The 17,628-nt window shown below is 34.9% G+C and overlaps 1 protein-coding gene across 1 annotated transcript in view; it reads right to left on the reverse strand.

The window, feature by feature from the left end:
• The window catches only part of HFM1 (helicase for meiosis 1), a 39,033-nt gene extending 21,708 nt beyond the window's left edge, over window positions 1–17,325 (reverse strand). The window contains exons 1-15 of the mRNA XM_049808325.1: window positions 17,255–17,325; window positions 16,745–16,866; window positions 15,194–15,515; window positions 14,152–14,417; window positions 12,593–12,640; window positions 10,753–10,823; window positions 8,499–8,631; window positions 6,040–6,191; window positions 5,612–5,689; window positions 5,315–5,476; window positions 4,674–4,874; window positions 4,502–4,590; window positions 3,536–3,579; window positions 3,347–3,448; window positions 1,029–1,174 (exon numbers count right to left, since the gene is read on the reverse strand). Of these exons, the coding sequence (XP_049664282.1) occupies window positions 1,029–1,174; window positions 3,347–3,448; window positions 3,536–3,579; window positions 4,502–4,590; window positions 4,674–4,874; window positions 5,315–5,476; window positions 5,612–5,689; window positions 6,040–6,191; window positions 8,499–8,631; window positions 10,753–10,823; window positions 12,593–12,640; window positions 14,152–14,417; window positions 15,194–15,515; window positions 16,745–16,866; window positions 17,255–17,325 (2,007 nt within the window). The remainder of the gene's footprint in view (window positions 1–1,028; window positions 1,175–3,346; window positions 3,449–3,535; window positions 3,580–4,501; window positions 4,591–4,673; window positions 4,875–5,314; window positions 5,477–5,611; window positions 5,690–6,039; window positions 6,192–8,498; window positions 8,632–10,752; window positions 10,824–12,592; window positions 12,641–14,151; window positions 14,418–15,193; window positions 15,516–16,744; window positions 16,867–17,254) is intronic.
• Between the last annotated feature and the right edge of the window lie 303 nt (window positions 17,326–17,628).

Below are 17,628 nucleotides of genomic sequence, written 5' to 3' on the forward strand. Positions count from 1 at the left end.
ATTCTCAAGCCACCTCATGATTATTTTGTTTTGTAATGGAAAAAATACTGTTAGACTGTTTTTTGTATGAGAAGTTTCCTGACATTTGCATTTTTTAGATCAGATTAGCATATGTAATACTGAAAGGCAGATCTTGGTAAGTATTTCAGGTCTTGACTCAGGAAGTTAAAGTAGCTTAAGATTCTGAGTTACAACTTTAAAAATCTTACTGAATTACAACCTCTAGCAAAAAAAGCCCAGACAGTTAAGAAAGTTAGGAATATTGGAATTTCCATAGTAGTTTTGATCTTAGGTCTGGATAAAATACTGTCATTGCACACAACACACCACAGTGGCTAGTATAAGCAGCCTCTGGAGACAGATGTGGGGTAAGGTATTTCCCGTATTAGGCTTTAACTGTATTTCTAAAAATTAGAAGACTTAAAAGTGTAAGACTTAACATAAATGATTCAGAGACTTAAAAGAGGTATAATTAAAATAAGCATTTTTAAATCCTGACCCCTTCCTTTTTACAGCCAAAGCAATGTCTAAACCCTTTCTAAAACATAGCATTCTTGGCATCAGCAACCTCTTGTGGAAGCAAATGAATTACAGTTTAAAGACAGTGTTTCTGACCCTCCCCCTCTACCCCACTTCTAACTTAATTATATGTTTTCTTGTTCTGATGTTAGGAGAACAAAAGCGCATTGGTCTCTATACCATTCAATATTCCATAATTTTTATCACACAATTTATGTTGTGTGTCAGCTTCCTACTTTTTCTCTAATCCCCATTCGTTAGGCAACCCAAATGTAATCTTTAGATCTTTTTCCACAGAAAGGTGAAGCAGTACTTTTTAGTGGACAATACAAAAGCAAACAGATCTCTTTCTCAATGAAGAAATTACCCAGGAGTAATTTAACTATTAATAACCAACCCTTTAAAAATCAAATCCTCCAGCAAAATTGTTGCATTGTAGTTTCTTTGCCAAGAATAGTTTCTACTCATCTGCTTATAGAGAGCATCAATATAATATAGCATTAACTTACTTGAGGCCTTCCTGCTCTCCCAATCATTTGCAGAATATCAGTTTCACTGTACTCTTGGAACACTCCTCCAACATAGTGCATTGTGGATTTTATAACCACCAGATGTGCAGGTAGATTAACTCCCATAGCTAAGGTGCTAGTAGTAACTACATCAGATTAAAGTATATTGATTGCAAGATGAACACCATTGAAATGTCTGGCAGACATTAAACAAGCAGCAATAAATGACTAACCCTTGATTCCCAAGAGCTCTTATTTTCTAGTGAAGTCAGTGAGCATTCTGCACCACAAAGAATTAGACATAGATTATAGACATGTATTTGCATAACAATTTCTGTGTATCCAATTATCAGCATTCATTTATTATCAACTATTCTTAACAAATTACATCCCAGATATTTTTATTTAAACATGCCTTAACATTTGGAGATAATCCAGAATCCAATCCAATTCATCTTCAATATAACACACACGCACTGAAGAAACATTATTCATATTTCTTCCTGGATAGGTATTTGAATACAGCCATGACTTCATCCTGCTTTGTAGTGATCAATAACTTTAAGATATTTTTTTTTTTTAAGTCACCAGTCATTGGCATTGTTTATATCCATGGTACCAAACCAGAATCACCACCAATACTATCACAATACTTTACCAATACACACTCTCATTAAAAATACCAGTCAAGTTTGTGGCAGATTATCTCACACTCGTTTTCTAATTCACTTTCTCTAACAAATATATGGGGTGACAGGAACTGAACATGGAAAGCCAGCTATACAGGACAACTGATACAACTATTCCACTAGGAAAACAAAGTATTAATGAATTTTCCAATTCTTTTTTTAAATGAAAGCAGAACTAAAATTAGTAATTATAGGTGCATCAGGAAAGAAGAATCCAATCTAAACTAAACGCATAACCACACCATCTTGTGAGAGTATTATTGGTTTTCATTTGTGATGGTATGCAAAATGGGAAATTTGTCAAAGCAAAATGACCTAACCATAAAAAAAGTTGCAAAGAAAGGTTACTTACCAGTGCCATTGGAGCTTCAGTCCATATATGTGTCTGTGTGATATGTATACACACACTTATACAGACACACACTGTGAATATACATACACTCTATTTCAGGACCAAAGAATTTTTCCCCTTTGCAGTATCTGTGAAAGGTGTGTTAAAACCCTATCGCCCCATCATGCTCACAGACATATAAAGTAGAATATGCCCCATACTCTTTCAGCTTCCCCTCAGTTGTAGAAATGTAGTTCTAGTATCTCAGATGACTCTGAAATATTCATCCAAACTATAAATGTCAAAGGACTTAAGTACCAATAAGCAATTTTGCATTCTTTCAGTGGTAGTCCATATGTACGCTCACGTTGTGTTCAGCTGTGGCACAGGTCCTCAAAGTCGTTTTTGCAAAGAGCAATTGTAGAACCACAGTCTCCTGAGATTTCAGAAATGGCACCATGGTTGGCAAAGCTATACATTGTGCACCAGGCATCCAAAGTACAGCAGATTGCAGGGATGCGAAGACTTTTTAATACCATGGACACTGCAACTCTAGCAAGGTTGCCAGATCACAGCAGGGGTATCTACCTTAAATTCTCATAGTAAGTCATGACCATTGTACAGGAAAGAAAAAATCCATTAATCTTTCAGTGTTGTACATGAACCACACAGACAATTCCCCATAGGGTCTGAATCTTTCTTATAGAAAAAGAAAGCCTGGATGAGATGAGATATGAGATGAGATGAGACGAGACGAGACCATCACATCTCAAACAGATATCTTCTCATTTCAGGTAACAGCAGATGGAATATTTCTTAGGAACATCCCCATCAGTCAAAACACCTTGCATAGGAGTTTGAAAATAGTATCCTGCCCATCTAAGAACCATAAACGTAAAAGACTACCTTCAGGGAAGCCACTGCTGCAAAGGACACAAACAAAGAAAAATTATGTGAACTCTGAGGAAAGACACACTATCGGAGAGTTCCACTTCAACAGGATGGCTCAGTGGTATGAAAAGGAAATGGACATGGCCAGACCTATATAGACATAGGAGGGAGGATGACCTCCATGTATGCTGAAAAGAAGAAAAGTTCTATGGTCTTTAGTAGCAGTGCATATGTATATTCACAGGGTAAAAATGTATGTGAAACACAAACACATCTTTATCTGGATTTCACAAAGTAATTCCAAAGGTTAAACAAACTATAGAATCATAAAATATTACCACTTCCAAACTGCAATCTTCTCAGGATACATTAACAACATTTTGACTTTCAAAGTTAAATTTACTTACAAAGTACTGGTAAGTCTCCTACAGTAAAAGCTCCTTCAACTATTTTTCTGTCAGATAACTCCATACCCGCATGATGATAAGCCACACCATACATTAAAAGATCTGATAATGAAATAATTATATCCATCACCTAAGTTTACTCAATAAAGTATTCATTCACAGAACAGAGAAGTAGTAGGTTATATTTACCTCTCAGTTTGGAATCTTTCAATGAATTTGCAGACTTCTGTAATCTATGCAACACACACACACACACACAAAAAAAGGATATTTCAAAATCACAAACCAGATTCACTAATGTAAGTGGAATATACAAAGACAGAAGAATGTTTTTAAAATGCAAAAATAAAGCTTCACATAAAACTAGATACACAAGTACTCCACTAAAGATTGTAAGATGTATTCCTTGACATGTACATTTTTTACATATTTTCCCATAGTTCTACTGCATTTGTGCTTTTTAAGGATGTTTTTAGTTTTCAACTATGTTAGACTATCAAAAGGACATAGTCTTAAAATAACTTTAAAAATATACATTCTTTGGATATTTTCAACCACCACCTTTCCCATCTTCAAAAAGGGAACAAACTGATTCTCTGGGGCAGCTGTTGCAGCCTTTCTAGCCCAGTCATCTTTCCAAGTCACAACCTACAATCTAGATGTGTTCACATAAAGCAAAGATGACCATGTTTGACATCCAAAATCAGGAAGTAGCTTCTGCAGCTGCCATGACTAGGCAACCCTGAAGTAAATAATAATTAACATGGGTCAGGGCTGTATTTATTAAAGGTATCTGATAATGCAAAGACTTCTTACAGCTTTGCGTAAAATACTAGTAAGACCTAATCCAGTTCAACTATTCATATGCTTAATCTTTGCACTACAAGGCCTTACAGGTCCATAGGAATTAACATTTGTATGTTTAGAAAGCAGCTTTTAGAAACAACTTAATGTTTGTGAAAACTACCCTAAAAATCTGAGAAGCAAATAAAACTTGCAAAGAGTGCCAATTTACCAAAAAATGTCAACTGTGATGATTTTGTGGCAGACAGACACCTCTGCTAGAAATGGTATTAGATCAACAGCTTTCTTCACAGATGTCACAGGTATACTAAAATACACAAACACTTATTAACAACTCAAATATAAAAATACCTTTGTTTCTGTTCTATACTCAGTAGAAATTTAGCATCTTTTGCAAGAACAGAAGCAGCCTGCTGTACTCCTTTTCTTGTGGCACAAAACTATAAATAAGAAAATTTTTTTTTGAATCAACACTTTTAAGTAACAAACAATTTAAAATGAGATTAATAAAAAGCTGTTGTACCACAAGTGCTGGTTTTTGTTCCGAGTATGTTTGTATAATACTAGCTATCTTGTAGTTAAGAGTTAAGTCAAATTTGAATTCTGTCTGATTGTTACTGCAAGGAAAACCGAGAACAATTTTGCGTAGCTTCACTGGTCGTTGATCCTCATCTATTTTCAGACATACAGCAGGCATCTTACTATCTGAAAGCCATTCTGCAATCTTTAAAAAAGAAGAAATAGAATGGAAATGATAAATTTCTGCTTTTAATCACAATCTGCTCTAACTGCATCACACAATAATTAACTTAGCTTTTGTCACACATAAACGATTAACACATTTGATATTGCTTTTATCATTAAAATCACAGGAGAAGTTCTGCTTTCTACAGGACCAATATAATTCAAACTGAAATGTCAAGTCTGTTGTGATTTGTACTTAGAGACAAAAAACATGAACAGAAATCTAAAACTGAAGCATGTCCATACTTGGCTGATAGTTCCATATGGTTATAGGCCATTACATTAACATAAACCTCACAGCTGCCTTCAGCTGACAGCTTCAAAATGACAACTTTGTTATCAATCTGAATTCATAACTACAGGTAAATTTTATCAAATACAACTACATTTATTGAAATACAGTTAAAATGTAACTCTTACATCTTCAGCGTTTGGGATTGTTGCAGAAACAGCTACAAATCTCAAGGGAGGAACAGTGTCATGATTCTCTGAAAGACGCCAAAGAGAAGACTGAACAGTCTTCATCCGACTGACTACAACTTCTAATGTTGCACCGCGGCTTTCATCCTTTATAACATGCACCTATAAGGAATTTTTAAAAATTTGCTAGGTATTTCTCCAGTTCAATCTATACATGTTATATAAATGTTATATTTTCTAAGTTTTCTTTTATCTTCAAGAACAAAAACAGTGCATACAAAACATTAATTTTCTTACCTCATCAATGAGAAACAGTCGTACAAGCTGGACTATAGAGTTGTCTCTCCACCTTCTAGTCATGCTATCCCATTTTTCCTAGGACAAAAAACCAACACAACAAAACAACAGAAGGTGAAAGATGTTTTAAAGGACAACACATACCAGAAGTACCGTACAGACAGACATGCCTAAACTTTAATAAATCTTTAAATAAAATGTTAAATTAATTCAAGCTAATGCCATCGAAGTTTCATCTGGTACATTATTATTTTACTAACTGTTGTTTATATGAACTAATAGTATGCACAGCAGTGTGCACACAAGCGTAAGGATCATAAAATTACCACTTATTACAAAAAACCCCAGCAGTCCTAGTAGCATACAATTAGATGACTACTAATGTCTGCTTATTCTAGCTTTTTGTAAGAATTGAGATTGAAACCTACAGGTGTAGTGATAATAATGTGAGCATGATGTATTTCGAATAAATCATCCATCACTGTATCTCCTGTCAGTTCCTTGCAGCTAAGTCCTATAGGTCCAAATTTGTCTTTCCAATCATCAAAACGCTGACTGCATAGAGCTTTAATTGGAGCCACTAAAAATAACACAAAATAATCAGAGTTATATCAAGAAAACCAAATCTTCAACTGTATTGCTAAAGATGCTAAATGCATATATTTTTAATATGTCTTCTTGAATTTAATTTCCCTAACTTTCAGCTTTGCTCCCAGAACCACAAAATTTTAACTGGTATTATTATCCTTATTATCCTATTCCATGTGCACAGATCAATGTTGAGCTTTGGGCCCCAGTTCTTCCCTATCAGCAATCAGAAACAGGACACTTTAATTAAGGTTATTTATGCTCTCTCTTAATCCTGATTTCTTCCTCAATCCCACATGGAAACAATCAGTCAGCTAGCAAAGGTTTTCTCAGACAGAAGAAATGAGAGGAAACACATGATTTCTAATAGAAAATCAAACAAATACCAACTTTTTCCAGTTCAGAATGATTTGAGCATGCTGTATTCAGAGAGAAAAGGTGTTACATATGAGAAACCATCCGTGAGCAAGAGACAGAATAACAGAAGAAATCAAAATCTATATAAAGCAAATGTACAGTTAGGTGTAGTCAGGGTCATACCGAGCAGCTAACACAGCAGGTAGCAACTAACATGGCAGGTAGCAGTTCTGATGCTGGTCTTCATGAACAGACTCCTAAAACAATCAATTTCTTCACAGTATGTTTGTGGTTTTGGGGTTTTTTTTCCTGAGGATACATACTATATTTTTGCAGATGGAGTCTGATTTCTAGAAATCAGAAGTAACTCTCTACAAGGACTGATACTAGCTAGACATGTAAGTCTATATTGGATGGGTAATCTATATGGAAAATGCAGTGATTTAAGTGAAAGAAGTGATCTACACATGATCTGAAAACAGCAGTAATAAAATAGATCTTGCAGTGATTACATTCTAGGCTAGCTAGAGCCACTGGAATATGAACCATTTCTGCGTATCAGCTGACAAGCCATCCCTAAGGTGAAGTGATTTAAAGAACCAGTTTCTGCTTCAGAAAGAGGTGTAAAATCTCATATCAGTGGCCTATAAAGCAGGGGAAATCACTAGCTCCAGAAAACTGATCAAGCTACCAGCAAGTAACTCACAAAATTGCAAAAGTAATAATCTTCGCTGCGCAAAAATGCAAGAAGCTAGTGATTGCTCCCGGAACTTCAATCACCAGTCCTTACTATGTGTTAAAGCTACCGGGAAACAACCCTAATTTACACAACTACTGCAAGCTAATTCTCATACGTCGAGCCACTGAGGAACCAGGTATCAGGGCACGCTCCGGCAATACGTAATCTGATTAACACTTCTGTTCCAACATTCAGAAAACTGACATGTCTCTTTCTCCACCACTGTTGAACCTGGAAAAGGTCAGCACGTCTAATTCCACCTGCAGGTAACTGCTTCCTTACTGAAAGTTTCAACCAGCCAATTTGTATCAATTCTACCAAGGCAACCAAAAACATTACAGTACACTGAAATGTTTCACCTCTATCTGCTGACAGGGAAACTATAATACATGCCTGTTTATAAAAGATCTGTTAATAATACAGAGTAAACTCTACATCAACACTAGCTTTATTATAAGAATTTGAACACATTGGAATTTAAAAAAAAATAATTAGATTGAAACTTCTGTAAATATAAAGATTAACCACTAATAGTAAGACTGACAAATACATCACTGTATGAATTAATTAGAACTGTGACAAACCCACCAATTTAATCTGATTTACATGATACAAACTCAATTCTCCAGGAAGGAAAGAAAAAAGTGTAATTGTTGTGACTATCTTCAAGCATTTTCATTAGTTCCTATACAGATCAATTAAACTCATGAAGATCACAGCTCTGGTGCCTCTGAACTAGTAGACAGAAAGCAACAAATAGCATGAAACCTTGCCAGGTAAGTGAATATTGGAAAATTTGATCCTCGTCTCAGAGCAACAAGACAGGCATACAAAAGATAATGCATGATTTCTGGCTCTGCAACTAAGAATTTGTTTTAGTTTCCTTTGCTTCCTTCTTCCCTTTTCATGTACATCTTGCCTTCTTAGAGGACAAACTCTTTACAAGATTTTAAAATTTTTTATTTGTATAGCCAATGCTGAACACTACAATTACACAGTGCTGTTAAATACTAATAATAGTTACAACAGTATCACAGATAAACAAATCCTAAAAGAAACAACTTTTTAAAGAATGAGGTAGGTCACAATTTCTTAACATATTTAATTTCAACATTATTAAAGCACTCACTCCAGATCTCCACATTTACAGAATGACATTTTCTACTGCTGTCACCAAAATGTTTAAAGCTGCATAATACTTACTGTAAACAACTTTAATATTTAACCAAGGCAGTGGGGCTTCCATGAGTAATCTGGTAATAGCTAGCTCGAACATTACAGTTTTTCCAGAGCCAGTTGGAGCACAAATCACAAAATTCCTGTCTGTATAAAGAAGCTAGGAAAGAGTTGCAAAGGGGTACATATAACACAGCTATCCATTGTACCTATTCATACATTCCAAAAGCATTGTCTAGGGGAAAAGGACATAAGGGAATTTTTATTACATTGATATATGTAGTCCTCTAAAAAATTTTGTATTAGATGTGAACTTTAAGTTACAGCAAAAGAAAGAACATCTTCTGCTACATGTCTGCCACAAAAACGTTAAATGAGATACTGTTCATCCATGGTTATTATGTAACGAAGCCTACCATTCTGTGACAAAAAACCCAAGTCTCTAGCCTTAGGTGACATTAATACAGAATCACTGTCAATGTCCAAATGCAAGCAAACGTGAGAAAGAGGTATTTTGTGCTCAAATTCAAGATGCAATTTGTTTTCCTTCTGTAATTCAATCTGCATTCAAAATTCCAACATTGCTGAATATATATAATTTTAATAGAATGTTAAGTTTCCAAAAATGACAGGAGTAGGTTTTGTGTGACTATGTTTCATTCCTTCCGTCCTTCTTTCCCCCACATTCTATCCTCCACCATCTTAGAAGCCAAGCATGTCCATGTGATGTTCCCTCATTTTCCTCTGACCACATTGACTCTACCCTCCCTCCTCCTCCACAGTGTCATTCACCCATCCTCCCTCCATGCAGCATGCTCTGCGCAGTTTCATTTCCTTCTTTCCCTCCCAACTCCTCATGGATTCTACTATTCTCCTTCTTTTTTTCCTTTCCTTCTAGCTGTTAATGCTCTAAAACTATTCTATGACTGTTAGGAGCTCACATGGATGAATGGGAATCACCTAGTGCTTCATTTATAAATAACTGTAGCAATGACTGACAGTACTGATTTGCAGGAATTACCCGTGTTCGTCTACCACTCCCAGTTTTCCAGTGCTCATAAAAATCAATGAAGTATGAATACAAAATTTTCCCTTGTTTTTGTTAAATAATCATTTGTAACATTCACTGTGAATCAGCCAGAGAAATTCTACTAAGTTGAATGCTTACAACTCATTTCTTGGAACCACAAAGTTGCTACCAAGTTGAATTTTGCAAGCTTAATCAATAAAAAATATGCTGATTTTTCTTAAGTTTTTAACATGTCATGTGTTATACATGAGTGATAAGCAAACCTTGTCATTCCTGGTACCTTACAAACAAATTTATATTTAGGAGTACCAATACACGAGTCGTTAAAAAAAAAAAAAATTTGTGTGGTTTTTGTTTTTTTTTAAAAAAACTATTGCCCCGAGAACTCTGTTTTTGCAGCTCTCATGAAAGTAAATCTTGCTTACAGCCGTGGTTTTCCATTATTGTAGGAACAAAGTCACACAAGATTATTTTACAGGCCAATATGCCGTATTACTCTCATCAGAAAATAAACAAATTTGGAAGTAAGGAAAAATACCCCAAATCTATGCATAAAACTAAAAATGTAAGGAAAAAAAAGCAAAAATACAGCCCCCCATATAATTTAAATACAAGAATATTCTGCTCATATAAGCACCATTCTTAAAGTCTTTTTATAAAACATTACTTAGTGGTTAAGAAATTCAAACAAAAACATTTACAACACCAAAAGGAGCTTAAAAACATGCTTAAAAATGTCTGTGACTGACACTGGGATTTCCCCTAGAGTTGAGTAAAATTTCAAGTGCTCTGTTGAAGTCTGACGGAACCTATATCTCCTCTCCACAATATCTATAATACAATCTTTCTCAAATTGGTTGCTTTCAAAATAAGTTTCGGGTTTTAAAGAAAGAGCATAGCTGATAAGAAGGGCATGGACAAACCTCACTTCTCTAAAAGGACAACCTTCTCTAAAGTTCTGCTTTTCTTCATCTTCCTGTGAAAATTACTAAAAAAATATTACTAATCTGTACGCATAAATACACATATAATTCGCATCTTCACATGAAGGTATTTAAAGCTAAGAAAAAAATTTTTAGAAGTTCTTCTGGTCTCTTGTCCCAGCTAAGCACAACCCTGCTCAACTACTCCAGGAAAAGATTCTAGATATATTACAGTTTTCTAACCCCTTTTAAGTTCTGAATACCAAAGTATCATTTAAATTTATCTATAAAGTACTACTTGCAGCTGCAGCTAATGTTTCATACTTACATCATCCAAAGCTTTAGACTGTGCGTAGTTAAAATATGGGAACTCCTTAAAAATACTTCTAAATTGGGCCGCTTGTCAGCATTAAGGAATTGAAAACAATTGAGTGAAAATTGTAAAATTTATTTCAGAACTGTAAATGCATCTCTTTCTTGTAATTTTAAATGTAGACTTAAAATATATGAAACAATCTTTCATTGGCACAGGCTTGTAAAAAATTATCAAAAAGTAACCTATTAAATGATTTAGTAGCTTTATTTAGATTCTTGGCATGCCATATATTCCACTTCACCAAAAAAAACCACTACCTATTTGAGAGGTCTCAGGATTATACCAATAATCAAGAACCTCCTCCCTGGCACAGGCTTCATGGAATGGCATAAAGTTATGGAATATGAAACTGCAAGGGACAAAAGCTTTATTCTACACTGCAAACCAGATACAAGAACAAGCAGAGCACTGCTGTTAGCATATCTGAAGTGTCAATGGTCACATTATATTTGTAATATAACACAAATTAATTAGCATAATATTGTATGTCCAGTCATAATAGCAGCAAAGAAATTCACCTATGATCTCTTAGTACCGACAGTGGTTTTAAAGACTTTTTTTAAATTGCTAATATTGTGTATTTTTCAGACAACAACATTCTTATCTAAAATATGAGTAAGAGGAAAGACAGTATGGTTACATTACAAATCCAAATGAGTGAGCTGATCCTTGTCTGGACTTGCATTGAAGCCACACAAGCAGACTAACTGTAACCATCCGATCAGGCTGAGGATGCACGCACAGTCAGACATAACACCAAGAGTAACAAGAACAATGAACTGCTGAGGCCTCAGATTGATGTTACATTAAAAGATTAAATAAAGATGAAAAGAAAAAGGAGTAAAACAAGAAATAAAAGTAGTTAAATACAAACACTAAAAAATGGGTAAAGATAAGCAAGTAATATTAGACTAAAGAAAATAAGTATTTTTTTTCAAAAGACTTCTCTAAAATTACCTCTCTAAGTAAGTGATCTTTCAAAATGTAGAACATTCACTATCCGTAATTAGCAACATCAGAACAACAGAGTCCTTACTAATTTTGGAAATTATGACATTTCTTAAAGCTATTCACATGAATTTAAGTTGCCTAAATTTAGACATTTCCTCTTCCTGATATTTAACATGCCATTTGACAGTTACTAGAAACAAAATATTGAAAAGACAGCGTAAAAAAAGCAAAAAAAAAAAAAAGCTTCACAGATACAGATGGATGGCTAATTATGTTATGGGTTCAAGGCAGGGGCAAGAAGAAAAATTACTGTAAAATCTGCTTGAAGAATGGAAGTAAACTGTCTGCACAGTACAACATAAATACAGATCTATAAGTAGTATGTGAAGTTTATTTTCTCCTGATAAAATGGGACAAAAAGTAAGATTCCATTTTCCTAAGAAGCCTAAATACTAAATCACTTTTCCTTTATTTAAAGTGTATGGGGATATATGTGTATATGTGTCTTTGCATATAAAATCTGGCCTGAAACATATTTTGTGAATAAAAAATTTTACATTTTAAAAATAAACAGTTTTGAGGATAAAATTCAAATGTTTGAAATAAAAATAAATTTGCTTAGCAATGAATGATCTATAAGTTGTCCTATTTTCATTCTAGCTTTGGAAATCCAAAGGGTGAACACCTATTCATCATTTGATTCCCAGCATTGCGTTACAAATCAAAGCTATTACAGTGTAATGCATGAGTTCCTATGGCTACAAATTAAACACTATAATTCTGTAAATGTAAAAGCATTGTAATAATATCAGTAAATCAGATACAGCAAATACAAGGATACGTATTTCTGTAACAGCCCTCAAAATTTCCCATTTTCTTCCTGTAGTTCCTGAAGAAATAAAAGTAGTAAATTTATAAAACCAGATTTATTTTCAACTGATAACCATGAAAAATATCTTCCTGACCCCAAGCTATGTGTTCTGTGAGAAGCTGCAAGGCTATAACAAGGTCCAGGTGATACAGAAGGAGCTGACAGGATAGGACAGGGAGGTCACAAGCTCATCATTTGAAAGGACCACCTTGGTGGCCCTTTGCTGAACTCAGTCCAGTTTAAGGATGTCTTGCCTGTACCAGAGGCTCAAAACTTGATGCAGTATCTAGACATGGTCTCAAAAGTGCCAAGAAGAAGGGGATAATCACTTCCCTCAAGTTCCTGGCCTTGTCCCCCTTAACAAAGCCCAGGATGCTGTCAGCCTTCGTTATTGCTGGGGCACGCTGCTGGCTGACATTCAGTGAGCTGTTCACCAGACCCCAGGTGCTGTTCTGCAGAGCTACCCCCACCTAGTCCATCCCAGGGGAACCTCTGGGGCAGGACTTTGCATTCGTTCCTACTGAATTTCATGAGATCCCTGGCAGACCCTTCCTCCAGGAGAGACCCCTGCAGTACTCCACTTGCGGCAGGCATGTGGGCAGTGTGACCCATTAACCACCACCCTCTGAGCCTGACCATCCAACCATTTTTTTTACCCATGCAGTTGTCCATCCATTCCTAATGTCCTAACCTGGACACAAGAATCTTGTGGAAGACCGTGTTTCTCAACCATTCTATGGTTCTATGAACAGCCTTGCTGAAGACAAAGTAAATGACATCCACTGCTCTCCCCTCATGCACAAATCTAGTCACTGTTGCTCAGAAGGCAGTCAGTCAGGAATCATGTTTTCCGTTCCTGACCAGCCTCCAAATCCCATCCAAAGCCACAGCTCTGCCCTAAAATCTTCTGCTATAACTATTTTTCTATTCTGTATTTCTGTATCAGTTGGCCAGGTACATAAGGTACATTCCACAGATGCAATACGTCCCTGTCCCAAAAAAGCTTAAAACCTAGAAATAAGCATATTAAGCATATTTAAAAACTACTAAAACCACAAAAATAATTTCTAAACCAAGTATTTTATCATCAAAATTCTCACTGCTTTCCTCCATTTTCCAGATTTTTAAATCTACTTCTACAAAGATACAAGTATGAGCCACATCACAAATAAACATTCTATTTTCAATTTCTGGTTTCAAATGAAGATAAGACTATTTACCACATGAAGGGACGAGGCTGCTCTTTCTCAAATTGTTTAGGGGACTCATTTTTCAAAAAGTTTTACATGACTTGGCACTTTTGAAAACGTGACTCTCCTTCATAAATTGTTTACCCAGCTCATCTTAAACAACAATGCAATTAAGTTCCATAGAATTGCAGTTATCCTCTATCCAGTTTAGCCAATTATCTCGCCTTGAGCTGGTGAGAAAATGTTCTTCACTTTACCTCAGATCATGGATATCCATTATTATTATTATATACTGAAGACAGTGGACTATTTTTCTTGAAATAGAGTAATAATAATCACCTGTCATATCCAGAACCTCTGAAGCATTAGAAAATGATTTCATTTTAATTCTATTTTTAGATGCAATGTCCCAATCATTTACCCTATGCAGAGTAAAATCTGAGTCTTTAGTTATCGGAGCATGATGATTATTTCTCCATAAACCTTCTTTTTTCACTTCTTTCATGCTTTCACGTGTATTTAAGTAAGTATCAATTTCTTTCACATCCACAGAACTATCTTTAAATTCTGTATTTTTGTACATATAACCAGGCATTTTAAATAAGCTGCAAAAGATCCAGGATTTTCATTAGTTTGTTGAATGTTACACAGTTTCTCTAATATTTGAAAAATATGTATACTTGTATTAGAAGCAGAACTAGTAAGATACAATCATAAGAAAACTTTGTATCTAACTTTATTTGATATGACACTCTTCTACCTGAAGAGGACTCCTTTCAAGATACATTTTAACTTTACTTTCATTCCAGAAAGAACCTGAAAGAATAAACTGCCTGTCCAGATGGACTCTGAATCCCAATAGCAGATTAACTGTCAATCTCCGCATAATTAAAAACAATGGAGACATACAGGTTCTGAGGAATGAGAAAAGCCGGGCACAGAAGAGGAGTTTATCTGTAAAACCTCTCCTCCCCAGGCCACACTGAAATCATGTTGAGAACTGCTCAAGGTATTCCTGGCTGGCTGACCTCTGCTCTGAAAAGAAAAGTGATCTTAGCCTTCTTGCTCCTTACCATGTGGATAAAGAACTCAAAATACAATTCTGAAAAACCTTTGTTACCTAACAATTTCTTTAATTTTAAAGAAACAAACCTCACCCTTACTCTTCTCATTAAAGAGTCTGAGCTCAGGACACATTTAATTACAGTACTAAAATATTGCCAAAAGGAAACATCTTTTTTCCCTATACCGAAAAGAATTAGTGTCTGGAGCCCTGTTAAAGTACCTTCAATTAAATGATCAAAAATTCTGCGTTTAACAAATGTATCTAAAATAATGATTCTGACAATTGATAAATTATCAGAATTGACTAGATGCGTACCTTTTTCTTAATGTTGAATGGACACTCTCATCATCACTGTTTTTTGGAAAATTACTTAATATTTTATTTTGTGAAAAATTTTCACCAGGTTGCTGAGAAATTCCTGTTCCTGTTTTAGGTTTATCTTGATCAGAAGAGAGAAACAATGAAACCATTTTCAGACTTTCATGCTGAAAACTGATTTTCTCTCTTTCTCCCATGCTTAATTGGAGCACTTCTTTTTCAGAATCTATGCCAAAATGAACAGGTGCTGGTGATTTATCATTTACTTCCTCAGTGTTACTCTTACATTGTTGTATAAACTTCTGGTGCTTTCTCTCTCCTACAAAAACAATAAATTAATATTTCTATTAATGTTCATTTTCCTATTCATAGTAATTTTATTAAATATCTTCCACACAATATCTTCCATATATATTATATGAACTGATATTTCTATCTTATTCCAAGAACTTTAGTGTATATTTTCATGTATTTTCAAACTCTTCATCCTGTCCCAGAATAAAGACGGTCTTTTAAAAAAATGACACAATGACCAAGCCTGAAGTTCCTACTACGAACAAGTCTGAGATAAACCCTGCAATCTCAGCAGTCAAAATTTGTAATGATGTCATGGCTTCATAGTCATCTTGGTTAATAATCACATTTTGCAATGTTAGTTCTTAGTAGGATCAGTGTCCTGATCTGGCAGCCTATTAATTTCAGCGTTACCCATTCGGAAACTTAAAATTACAAACGCCTGTTTTTGACATAACCCAAACAGTTCTAATTCTACAAACACCAGAAAGCTTATTTGAATGAGCAGTTCTTAATGGAAATGCTCTTGCATAAAGTAGAAAAAAAAGCTTCTGTCTCAATAATAATTCCTAAATAGAGAATATCGTACATCAGCACAGCACCTAAGAAATGTAGAAATCTAGTTGACAGAGATAAAGCAATCGAATTCTTTAACATTTCCTTAAGGTGATCCTGAATGTCTAGATGGAAGGAATACTCCACTTAGCAGCAATCAATGGCCAGATTCAAATTTGATTTCCTGAATAGCAATTTGAAAAAAAGCCCCAAAATGGAAGAAGAAAGTTAGGTTCATATAAACTCTCTCTACCTTGGGTGGGAGACTGGTCAGCAGATCTATGTGCTGCATTATGCTCTTACAGCTGCTTTCCACTGTGTTGTGATGCTTCACAGAACAATGTGGAGTAGCTGAAATTTTGATCATGCTTACCTTGCCCACTTCTGCACAGTAAATGTGTAACTTATACATGCTCAGAGAGGACTGCTAATGCTCCAAAGATATACAAGACCACCACCCTCAACTAAAATACCTTTTTTTTCTATATTTGCATACCTAGAATATTTCATATTTCACAGCATTAAAAAAGAGAGGAGGAATTATCTGTCAAGCTAATTATTTGTTAAGCCATTCAAAATGAATGTCAAATATTATGGTTTAGTGGGACTTGGCAGTGTTAGGTTTACAGTTGGACTCAATAATCTTAGAAGTCTTTTCCAACCTAAATGATTCTAAGATTCTGTTCTATGATATTTTACCCATATGAGTGTTGGCTGTGTTTCTTTCCAGTTCCCTCTGTAACTCCTCTGCAGCTGGAATTTCAGCAATAGCTGGAGCAGGTGTAATACACCAAATCTTAGGCACTTCATTTTCTAGATACCTATTTTTAACACACAAATGTAAGGTAAAAGCATTCTTTAAGCACCCTCCACAACATCTAGCTTGAAGTCACTAATCTTAAATAACCTACTGTTTCTCCTGCTAAAAAATATTATTTAAGCCATGTGATTTTTAATCACAGAAAATTTAAGAGGCAAAACTTCTACTAACCGGTATCTCTTATAGCCCTAAGATACACCTGCATCATTCAAACTTCAGTGTGTTTGGAAAAACATTTCAAATTACAGGTTCTGAACCTGGAAACTTCTAGCCCCACATTTCTACTGGTAGACAGAAAAGGAAGTTATAAAAAAAAATTCTGCTGTAAAATGATTCAGTGTGGAAAAAACTTGAAAAACAATTATATATACTTAACAATAAAGATTTACCTTTGTCTTGTATCTGGTCTCTCATAAAATAAATTATCCAACGAAAAGACCATGTCTGCAGAGTTGAACATTTTTAGATCAAATGTGAAGACCCTTAATCTACAAAAGGCAGCACAAGGAACTGTGAAACTGAAATTACTCAAATTGAACCTGTATAAGCAATAGAAATTTTATTAGTTGTAAGTGCCAATACTTAATTTCTAGATATTTTTTTTCTTTTAGAGCTGTTGCCTGCATCCTTAATTCTTTTTCAAAAAGAAAATCTTTCTCCTGATAAAATATGGTTCCTATTACTTATGACCAAAAAATACTGTAGGACAGCACTTTAAACAACCCTTACATTACCATGACATGTTAGGAGGGAAAAAGTAGCT

The sequence above is a fragment of the Accipiter gentilis genome, chromosome 8 (assembly GCF_929443795.1).
Source record: "Accipiter gentilis chromosome 8, bAccGen1.1, whole genome shotgun sequence".
NCBI classification, from domain to species: Eukaryota; Metazoa; Chordata; class Aves; order Accipitriformes; family Accipitridae; genus Astur; species Astur gentilis.